The 11,216-nt window shown below is 54.8% G+C and overlaps 1 protein-coding gene across 1 annotated transcript in view; it reads right to left on the reverse strand.

Annotated features, from left to right (window-relative positions):
• The window catches only part of NSF (N-ethylmaleimide sensitive factor, vesicle fusing ATPase), an 86,910-nt gene extending 76,880 nt beyond the window's left edge, over positions 1-10,030 (reverse strand). The window contains exon 1 of the mRNA XM_054088226.1: positions 9,919-10,030. Coding sequence (XP_053944201.1) covers positions 9,919-9,930 — 12 coding nt within the window. The 5' untranslated portion in view covers positions 9,931-10,030. The remainder of the gene's footprint in view (positions 1-9,918) is intronic.
• Positions 10,031-11,216: the final 1,186 nt, after the last annotated feature.

The following is an 11,216-nucleotide window of genomic DNA, read 5'->3' on the forward strand; positions in this document are numbered from 1 at the left end:
ATCTTAGAGCGACCTTCCAGTACCTGAAACGGGCTACAGGAAAGCTGGAGAGGGACTGTTCATAAAGGCTTGTGGGGATAGGACAAGGGGGAACAGGGATAAACTGGAGAGGGGCAGAGTTAGACTGGACATTAGGAAGAATTTCTTCCCCATGAGAGTGGTGAGACACTGGCCCAGGTTGCCCAGGGCAGTTGTGGCTGCCCCATCCCTGGAGGTGTTCAAGGCCAGGTTGGATGGGCCTTGGGCAGCCTGAGCCAGTGGAATGTCACTGCCCAAGGCAGGGGGGTGGAACTCGATGATCTTTAAGACCTCTTCCAACCCAAACTATTCTATGATTCTATGGTTCTATGTAAGTGGAGGAGGTCAGGCCCCACTGTTAGCATTATGGATACCAGCGGGTCCTCGCTGGCAGCTCTTTACACACAGCATAAACTGAACACCTCCCCCTGCTTTCATCTCAGACAACGCGTGTTCCCCTGTCCAGCCAGGGCAGTGGCCCAGTCATTGCTTCCATCTTAGCTCATTAAAGCCACTGCATCAGGACGGGAGCATCCCTCTCAGCAATCAGACAACACTGGAATTTAGAGTGGCGACTGCAGCTTTCCCTCTGCTGGCACAGTTCAGAGTTCTGTTTGCAGCAGGACATTTGTAACCCCAACGCTGTTTCACCCAGCACAGCCGAGATGCAGACAGCTCTGGGAACCTCGCTATACTCTCCACTGGTTTGCAGTGTTAGCAGAAACACAACTGACAGTGCCAAGAATCATAGAATAGTTTGGGTTGAAAGGGACCTTAAAGATGATCCAGTTCCAAGTCCCCTGGATCAGGCTGCATCCACATCCCACTGGATCAGGCTGCCCAAGGCCCATCCAACCTGGCCTTGAACATCTCCAGGGATGGGGCAGCCACAACTTCCCTGGGCAACCTGGGCCAGTGTCTCACCACTCTCATGGGGAAGAAATTCTTTCTAAGGTCCAGTCTAACTCTGCCCCTCGTCCTGTCACCACACGCCTTTGTAAACAGTCCCTCTCCAGCTTTCCTGTAGCCCCTTCAGGTACTGGAAGGTCGCTGTAAGATCTCCTCAGAGCCTTCTCTTCTCCAGGCTGAACAACCCCAAATCTCTCAGCCTGTCCTCATAGGGAAGGTGCTCCAGCCCTTGGATCATCCTTGTAGCCTCCTCTGGACCAGTTCCAATAGCTCCATCTCCTCCTTATGTTGAAGATTGCAGAACTGGATGCAATACTCCAGATGAGGCCTCATAAGAGAGGAACAGAGGGGCAGAATCCCCTCCCTCGCCCTGCTGGCCACGCTGCTTTGGATGCAGCCCAGGACACGGTTGGTTTCTGGGCTGTGAGCGCACATTGCGGCTTACGTTGAGCTTCTCATTGACCAGCACCCCAAGTCCTTCTCTGCAGGGCTGCTCTTAATCACATCACCCCCTATCGTGTACTGAAAACAAGGATTGCCCTGACCCAGGTGCAGGACCTTACACTGGGCCTTGCTGAACCTCACAAGGTTCTCCCAGCCCCACTTCCCCAGCCTGTCCAGGTCCCTCTGGATGACATCCTATCCTTTGGTGTGGCACCTACACCACTCAGCTTGCTGTCATCAAGACTGAAGGTTCACCTGATCTACAATAGCAGGAGAAACAGGAGCACTAAACAAGAACTTCCACAAGGTACTGGTATCACACAGCACCCCCCAGCCCAACCGAATGTGCTGCTCTGCCCACAGACATCATCCCCCGCGCCAGCTCTTCACAACATGATCAGGAAAGAGATTTCAGAAAATCACTTCCTCATATAACCAGGATGCTGTTCCCTGACATGTCCACATGATCACCAACTCCACCTTCCAGTCAAGCAATAATGACCCAAAATATATGCATCTGTAATTAACGCCTCCATTTCTGGAGTGGAATCTGCCTCACATTTCTTCTGCGAGCCAAGATGATCAACAGTTTAATTAAAGGGAACTGCTGCTTGTTGAGTTTCATCTAAAGCTCTTTCAAAAATGCCAAAAGGAATGAAACATCCCACAGCCATGTCCAGAATGTTGGCCTAGGACGCAAGCCATGGGGTTCTGACATGCTAGAAGTCTGGATGCGGATTCCTACCCATTTATTCAGAGAAGTTGCCCAGTCACAATAGGGCCAAGATTAAAATATCCCCTTAAACTTGGAACCTGCCTTGCAGGAGCCCAAGATGCGGCTGTCCCAGCGTAGCTGCAGCCCACTCTAACACTGACGGCTGCGTTGGCCCTGAGCTGCCCCCGGACACAGACTCATGTTCCAAACACTACCGGTTATACTCCGCATGTGTTTAAGATGCAATGCCTGGCGAGTCTTTCTCTATTCTCTACAGCAAAAGAACACAACTCAACACAACTCCAGGGCATAAACTGCTCCAAATCTTTCTATGGAGGTCACTGCTCTGCTGCATCACAGGAGACCAGAGAACTAGGTTACAGCTTTTTATTCTGCAAACATTTGACCTTCCCGAACTGAGTACCGGACAGACACCCAGGAGAGCGCATTCCAGCACAGCAGCAGGGTAGGGGAGTGTCAGCAAGGAGGAATATTCAGCCTTGATATAACAAGCAGGAGCAGTATCAGCTGGCTCGAATGCAGAGTGAAGGACACTGCTAAAAGCTTTCCTGTTTACTGTAGAAACTGTTCCTTGCCACAATTTTTCTGTTCAAGGATCTTCTCCAATGCAACTCCACAGTTCCTGAAGGTCAAAAAAGCTCCTAGAGATCATCAATTCAGTCACAGGACTCCAGTCTCAGCCAGAGAACCTCCCTGATCTCGGACAGCATCCAGACAGTAATGCAAATGACTGCATCACTCAGAGACCACACTCGGAACCTCATCCCTCCAAAACCTATTGCAGTCACCAAGCTCCTCGCTCTCCGTCCGACTGCTCCGGGTGCAGCCAGCAGCCACTGCACCAGAGCTTCCCAAAGCTGTCCCTTCTTGGACAGCATCCAACAACTCAAAACCAGATCAAATCACACATAAAAGATCTATTTTCCACTTTTCAGATTTTTGCTTACATTTTCATGTAAAGATAGGCATCAATGATCATTTTATTCCACAGAAAAGCACATTCTGTCTCCAAATCCACAGCCAGGGCATTTCCTAAATGCCAGGCTCTTCTCCTGAACAGCCTCTGTGCTTCAGGGTACAGGACACAGGACAGAGACAGAAAGAGAAAAGACCTGGCTGTGCTATGGGAAAAAAGAAAGTAGTGTTTTAGAAATTCACACTTGAACTGATCCTCAAAAGGATTCTTCAGTTTTTATAGGGCTTTCCTAGTAAGAACAAGTCTTAAAATTCAGTCCTTCTGGCCTCTCTGCAGTAAGAGAAGAGCTGAGAGGCACCAGCACCCCAAACCGGAGCCAGAGAGGTGGCACAGACACCTTCCCTGTCGCACTGTCTGTAGGTGTGAGCTCTGGACGCACCACGGCTGCAAAACCAAGCCCAGCATCAAACCAACCAAAGATGACAAGGTCCAACATCCCACACCCACAAACATTAACGTGGCCACATGGCTGTCAAAAAGTTCTATTCTAAATAACTCAGCATGGGCTATTGCAATGCAGAGGCCCCGTGGGGAGGACACCGGCCTATTTGCCATCGTTTCACAGGACCGATACGCGGCTGCAGAAGGGATCTCAGAAACAGATTGAGATTCAGATTCAGTTTTCTCCCACTTCCCTGAAACATTGCTGAAAACCTGTTTCTCCACACAACACATTAGGAAACACTAAAAAAAGGTGAGTGCTGCTAGAAGGATCAGTACCGCACTGTGAGAAAGAACTGAGTTGGTCTACCAGCGTTTCTTTAGTTGCCTGACAAAGCCTGCAGCTAGGAAGGATGATTCCATACATCAGCAGAAATCAGACCTCGTAGCTGTAACCCATAGCACAAAATCCAGCCCTTATTATCAAACTTTCTACCAAACCATCCAACCTAAAACTGCCTGGGATTGACTGCAAGGAACGCAAGAGAGCACGTGTTAGTCCAGTGATGTCTTTGGCACTGCAGGACACCAGAGACACAGCCTGTCCCTCACCACCCTCCCACTACCACTGCACTCTCAGTGGGGCAGTCGATCTCCAGAGATGTGGGCAGCACAGTTCCTGATCACCAGACTCCTCCAAAGCTACAAGTGAAACCCACATTTGCCAGTACCTGAACGAAACCAAAATGATCCCAATCTGGACATGAAATTCTTCCAAGACACAGACAGGCAAGTGTCTCCGATCACTGGGCTAATGACAATAGTATCTCGGATGAGTCCCAAAGAGCAAATAAAAAAAATTCAAGCTGTTGTACCACATAAACCAGCTGCTCTCTCTAACCATCGTGAACTGTATACAAGTGGCAGCTACTACAAAACTTCAATATTCCCTAAATAATTAAAAAAACAGGCTCTGTAACAGGGGATCATTCATCACCCCCTTCCACACCACCAAGTCAACAAGCAGCACACGCGATTCCCTCCCTGCAGAAAGCCAGACCTCCTACCAGCTTGCACAAGTGATGCTGCAGCCACAGAGACCCGCTCCCTTTCCTACACCATTTCTCCACCGAGCTCTCCGATCTGGTACAAATACAGGCTGAAGCACAGCTCCTTCTGGATCAAAAGTTTGGCACTGTCTGGAACAAGGCAGAGAAATCATCCAGCCTTTCTACACTCCTTTGTTTGCTAATTCCTAATGAGGTTCAAACCAATCAGCTGCAGAGCACTCCAGCTAACTTCCAGAGGTGCAATCCTAGTACAAGGGGTCTGGAACGAACCACGGACACCGCGAGGCAGCTCTGCACCATTCCCCCTTTGGTAGCAGATGCTGGCTTGTGTCTCAGCAAGACTCAGTGCTCCCTTTGTGCACCCAGCGATCACCTCACAGAGATATAGTGTAAACCATAACCAAAACGGCCATTCTCTCCAATCATCATGAACTACTTTTCCTATAAACTTCAACCGCTATTAATCACTGTCTCTTCCTTGCAAGGAAAATCTTTCCTTGAAGAAATCCAGTGCAATTACGGGATGGAGTAATGTACCTGGAACAGCACTAGACAATTAATGAGATCTGGTTTATCATTTGTGTAAACAATACCAGAAGAATAAGGATTTTGCCTCTTTCCTACGTCAGGAAAGCCATTCATTTCTCTCTGTGAAAGCATACGCACACAAATCCAATCACATGAGCCTAATGAAAGAGGCAGAGCTTGCAATCGCATTACAAGACACTTTTCAGGCCCGAGGTCATCACCGAAGCTTTCTCCACCCATTCTCCAGGTTTAACCACCTTTTAAAAGCGCTGTCAACACAACAGTATCAGTGTTCCAGTACCAGCCTCACCTGCTGAGCCTGGAGATATCACACACCTCCAGCCTCCTACCTTCTTATTTACACAAGAAGGATCATGATCGCTCCAGTGTCACGTCCGAAACATATGCTGTTGCTTGCTCACCCTGACCTTCACAGCCTCTTCAGAGCTGCTGCTATCCCACGTGCAAGCTGGAGGGAGCCGGCAGCTTGTTTGCTAATTTACATTAACAATGTTCTGCAAGATCCGATCAAGCTCAGAAATTTACATTAAAAACTTTGCTTAAGAGCTCTCTTCACAGTATTAACTAATCTGATAATTCTGTAGCAATTATATTTGTAGATAAATCATGAAACCAGCTTCCTGGTAACCTAAGGAAAGCATCATCCACTCGAATTGCCAGATTACGCAACAATTCAGCTCCAATCTGTTTCTTAAATGCACATAAATCCTCCCTTTCCTCCACCAGGCATCCAAGCTGGCCAAAGAAAGGCCCACTTTTTTCAGGTGTCGGGTAGCACAAAAGCTCCCAGCAGGAGGAAAAAGCTGGGGTTGATCCTCCTCCTTCCTCCCCAGTCACTACCTCCAGCACGCAAAGCGTTCACTAATCCTTCCCGGCACATGTGGGGAACTGAACACTCACTCATCAAACTACACAGGGTCTGCTCTGTCGCCTCAGCATGCTGAAACGGCTCAGCGGAGCCAGGGAGAGGGGCAGGATAAGACCCTGCAGCCAGAGTGGGTTTGGCTACAAAGAGTCTCAGGAGAACGTTCCTTATGGCTGAAACGCTCCAGCCACTGATAAAAGCACTGGGCTCCCCCTTTGGCAACAGAAAGCTGGTAAAAGGAGAAAAAAAACACAGCTTTTGAGGGCAAGCGAGAAGGGGGCAAGCGAAAAGGGGGCAAAGCCAGAAGGTGAGGCCACGTCTCCGGAGCAGTGACAGAGAAGTTCTTAGCAAGAGACTGCAAAGCAGGCGGGTTTGTGCCCTGTGAGCCAGCAGCCATTCAGGTGGCACTCGAGCAGAGCTTGTGCCCGTGACGCACAGCCCATCCCCAGGCCAAGCTGCTCGCAGCTCCTGGAACCCTCATTGCTCTGCACCACACACCACACCACTGCACCCTCTGCGCTGCACCCATCCTCAGGCCATCACACAAAACCTGCCAGAAAACCCATCTCCACAGCCTCAATCACCAAACAGTTCGGCTAAAACAGAAGGTTTCAGCCTGAAGCGGGCATTAAGGGAAATGCCGGATGGAGCTGACAGCAAGGAGCAATCTTAGCAGCATCCTGCAGTGCTTGGAGACGGCAGCCTGAAATAGAGGGAACAGACAAGGTGCTACAAAAGGTGATTTGACACACAGGATAGTTCCTCCACATTTTAAGGTGGTTTTGGCCACTTGCTGATGTCATCCAAGCAATCACTGACAGGGGATTTTGTATTTATTTTAAATAAATACAGAATAAAAGCCCTTCACAGCCCTCAAAGTCTGTTTAATACAACCCAATTTGGACCCACATCACAACGTGGCGCTTGGCTGATGCCTACAGGGCAGAGGAGTCTCCAGGGCCTCCGAGAACCCTGTTCCACATCCCATCACACCGAGGGGTCACCAGGGCCTCATAGCCTGACTCCAAATTCCTGCCACCTTCCATGGGGAGTCACAGGAGGCCTCAGGCAATCCCACAATCCTGCCCCACAATCCAGAGCACTGAGGGCTCACCCCGTCCTGAGAACATCCTTGGAGGACCCTGCCCCACAGTCCACAGGGAGAGGGGCACCGCAGCCTCACAGCACCCCCAGGGCTCCCCAAAGTCCTGCCCTGCTCCCCTGAGGGCTGCTGCAGGCTCCCAGCACTCTCAGGGCACCCCAAATCCTGCCAGCAGCACCAAGGGATCACCAGGGTATCACAGCACCCTAAGGGGACCCCACAATCCTGCCCCACAGGGTGAGGGGACACCCAGCCAGGGGGGCTCCTGAGGAAGCCCTCAACACCGAGAGGTCACCACAGCCTCACAGCACCCTCAGGGCATCCTAAAATCCTGCCCTGCATCCCACAGGGCCACTGAAACCTCACAGCACCCCCAGGACACCCTAAAATCCTGCCTCACACCCATAGCGAGAGAGGTCAACCCTGCCCTCACAGCGCTCCTGAAGGAACCCCATATTTCTGTCCCACACCCCACGTAACCAAGGGGTCACCCTGGCCTCAAAACACCCTCAAGAGACTCCAAACCACTGCAGGAGTCACCACAGCCTCACAGCATCTTCAGGGACCCCCAAACCACTGGGGGCATCACTGTGGCTTCACAGCACCGCCAAGAGACTGCAAACCACTGGGGGGGTCACCACAGCTCCCTCAAGGACCCCCACAGCTTCACAGCATCCGCAGGAGACCCCACACAGCTGCAGGGGTCACTACAGCCTCACAGGATCCCAGGGACCCCCTAAAGAACCGAGGGGTCACCAAAGCTTCACAGCACCCCTGGGGAACCCCAAACCACTGGGGGAATCAGCATTGCCCCACAACACCCCCAGGGACCCCCACAGCCTCACAAGGATCCTCAAGGACCCCATATCACTGACGGGGTGGTCACCACAGCCTCAGAGCACCCCTATGGACCCCCACTGCCCCACAGTTCCCCTGGGGGATCTCAAATCACTATGGGGGGGAGGGCACCATGGCTTCACAGCACCCTCAGCAGACCCCAAACCACTGGGGGAGTCACCACAGCCACACAGCACCATCACAGACCCACAAACCACCAAGGGGGGGGCCCTGGGAGACCCTCACCAAACTACTGGGGGGGGTCACCGCCATCCCAGGAGACCCCAAATCACTGGGGGGGGGGGGGCACCACAAAACTAGAGCACCCCCAGAGACACCCACAGCTCCCTTGGAGGACCCCAACTCACTGGGGGTGGGGTCACCACAGCCCCACAGGAGACCCCAAACCACTGGGGGTTCATCGCAGCCCCAGAGCACCCCCAGGGATCCCCACAGCCTCACAGAACCCCTGGGGAACCTAAACTACTGGGAGGGACCCCAAAACACTGGAAGGGACCACAGCCCCACAGGACCCCTAGGGGACCCCACATCACTGGGCAGGGGTGTCACCACAGCCCCACAAGAGACCTCAAATAACTTGGGGGCACACAGCCCGAGAGCAACCCCCGGGACCCACACAGCCTCACAGCACCCCCGGGGGACCCCAAACCTCTGGGGGTTCACCACAGCCTCAGACCAACCACAGGTACCCCCAATACACCCTTGGAGGAACCTAAACCACTGGGGGGGGACCAAAGCCCCACAGGACCCCTAACGAATCCCACATCACTGCAGGGGTGGGGGAGAAGTGTCACCACAGCCCTCCCAGGAGATCCCAAACTGCTAGGGGTTCACCATAGCCCCAGAGCAACCCCAGGGACCCCCAAAGCATCCTTGGGGGAACCCAAACCACTGGGGGGAGACCCCAAATCACTGGGGGAGGGGATCACAGCCCCACAGGACCCCTAGGGGACCCGAAACCACTGGGGGTCACCACAGCCCCGCAGGAGACCTCAAACCACTTGGGGGGGGCGGGAGGAGGGCACTACAGCCCCACAGGAGACCCCAAATCACGGAGAGGGCACCAGAGCCCCAGAGCAACCCCCAGGGACCCCTAGTTCACGCCTGGGGGACCCCAAACCACTGTGGAGCAGACCCCAAAACACTGGGGGTCCCCCATAGGGGACCCCAAACCACTTGGGACGGGGCACCACGGCCCCACAGGAGACTCCAAACCCCTGAGCCACGACAGGCTCAGAGCAACGTCAGGAGACCCCAATGCACCCCTGGGGGACCCCAAACCCGAGGAGGGGGAGCACAAACCACTGCGGGGGGGGGGGGAATCACAGCCGCACAGGACCTCGAGAGGACCCCATATCACTGGGAGGGGTGTCAGCACAACCCCACAGGAGACCCCATATCACTGAGGGAGGGGTACTGCAGCCCCACAGGAGACCTCAATCCACTGGGGGGGGGGGGGCACCACTGCCCCAGCGCACCCCCAGGGACCCCTAATTCAACCCCTGGACCCCAAACCACTGAGGGAGGGGCAACGCAGCCCCACAACAGACCCTAAATGGGGGGGGGGGGGCACCGCAGCCCCACAGCAGACCCTAAATGGGGGGGGGGGGGGCACCGCAGCCCCACAGGAGACCCCAAACCACTGGAGGGGCGGGACACCACAGCCCCAGTACACCCCCAGGGACCCCTGCTTCAACCCCGGGACCCTAAACCACTGGAGAGGGGGCCCCAAACCATTGAGGGTCACCACAGCCCCAGAGCAACCTCAAAGACCCCCAATGCACCCCTGAGGGAACCCAAACCCCTGAGAGGGGAACCCCAAGCCCCGGGGTTTAGGGGGCACCACGGCTTCACAGCACCCTCAGGATCCCCAGATCCCCCCAGGGCTGGGCTGGGCTGCGCTGCGCTGCGCTGCGCTGCCCTCCCGTCCCCGACAGCGAAGTCGCCACCGCCACCACAGCCCCCCAGGCTGGGAGGCCCCTGGTCAATCCCCCCGCACCCCTCACTTACCCGCCCCGCCATGTTGCCGCGCGCCTGCAGCGCCCGCAGCGCCCGCCCCGCCCCGCGGCCGCCAGGGGGCGGGATCCGAGCGGGGTGGCGGGCGCGGATTGGCTGAGCCGCCCATAGGCTCTGGCAGCCGGAGGCAATGCCTCCCACCCATTGGCTGAACGGCGGAGGGCGTGTCCTGATGCTGTCAGTCAGCTGAGAGCGCCGCTGTGATTGGCGGAGGAGGGGCGGGCCCTACTGCGGTCCGTCAGCTGAGAGCGCCGCTGTGATTGGCCGAGGAGGGGCAAGGGGCGGGCCCTGCTGCTGCCCATCAGCTGAGAGCGCCGCTGTGATTGGCGGACGAGGCGGGACCGGCAGTGAAGGCGCCGTGGGGCGGCTGAGAGCAGCGCTCGGAGCCGAGCGAGGACGGGGCTGAGGGCGCTCGGCGTGCAAGCATGGGCTGTCGGGCTCTGTCAGGCTCTGTCAGGCTCTGTCGGGGTCTCTTGGGCTCTGTTGGGGGTCTGTCCACCTCTGTCAGACTCTTGTTGGGCTCTGTCAGGCTCTCTTAGGATCTGTCGGGCTCTGTCAAGGTCTGTCAGGCTCTGTCGGGCTCTTTCAGGATCTTTTGGGCTCAATCCAGCTCTGTCAGGCTCTGCTGGGCTCTGCCAGGCTCTCTTAGGGTCTGTTGGTCTCTTTCGGGGTCTGGGCTCCCAGCGTGTCCCAGACCCCTTGGAGGGCCACCAGCACCTTGTTTGGGGGAGCTGGCAGCACCCCAAGCAATAACACAGTTTAACCCTGCTGAGGAGCCAGGGGCCCAGCACAGCAGCTGCTGAGTGGGCACAGAGGCCGCCTCCACCCCATAGGCTCCCTGTTTCTCAGTGCGAGAGTCCCTTCTGCCTTGCACCAACAGTACGAGTTTGTGCTTTGTGCTAGAAATTACAAGTGTGCACAATCCCCAGAGCCGGATGATGGATCTCAAGAGTCTCCACTCCAGCCTCAGCACTTGTCAGAGCCTGGAGTTACCCTACTCAGGCTCTAACACCCATGGCTGCACCTTCGCTCACAGTGTGAGAGCTGTAGCTCTTGCATCTCCATGGAGCTGGTCTCATTTGAGCACCTAACGAGTCTTTACAGCCAGAGTTCTGGATATGAATCTGCACAGGGGCTGTGCATGAAATAGGGCTTCACTCGTAAGGGCAAGAGATCCTGTTGGATAAACTGTCCCATGCTAAGGCACAGATAGCTGGATCACAGGGCTGAGTCCCTGTGAAACATGAGGTGCTCCTACAAAATGATGGGATGGTTTGGGCTGAAAGGAACCT

Source organism: Cuculus canorus, chromosome 25, assembly GCF_017976375.1.
Source record: "Cuculus canorus isolate bCucCan1 chromosome 25, bCucCan1.pri, whole genome shotgun sequence".
NCBI classification, from domain to species: Eukaryota; Metazoa; Chordata; class Aves; order Cuculiformes; family Cuculidae; genus Cuculus; species Cuculus canorus.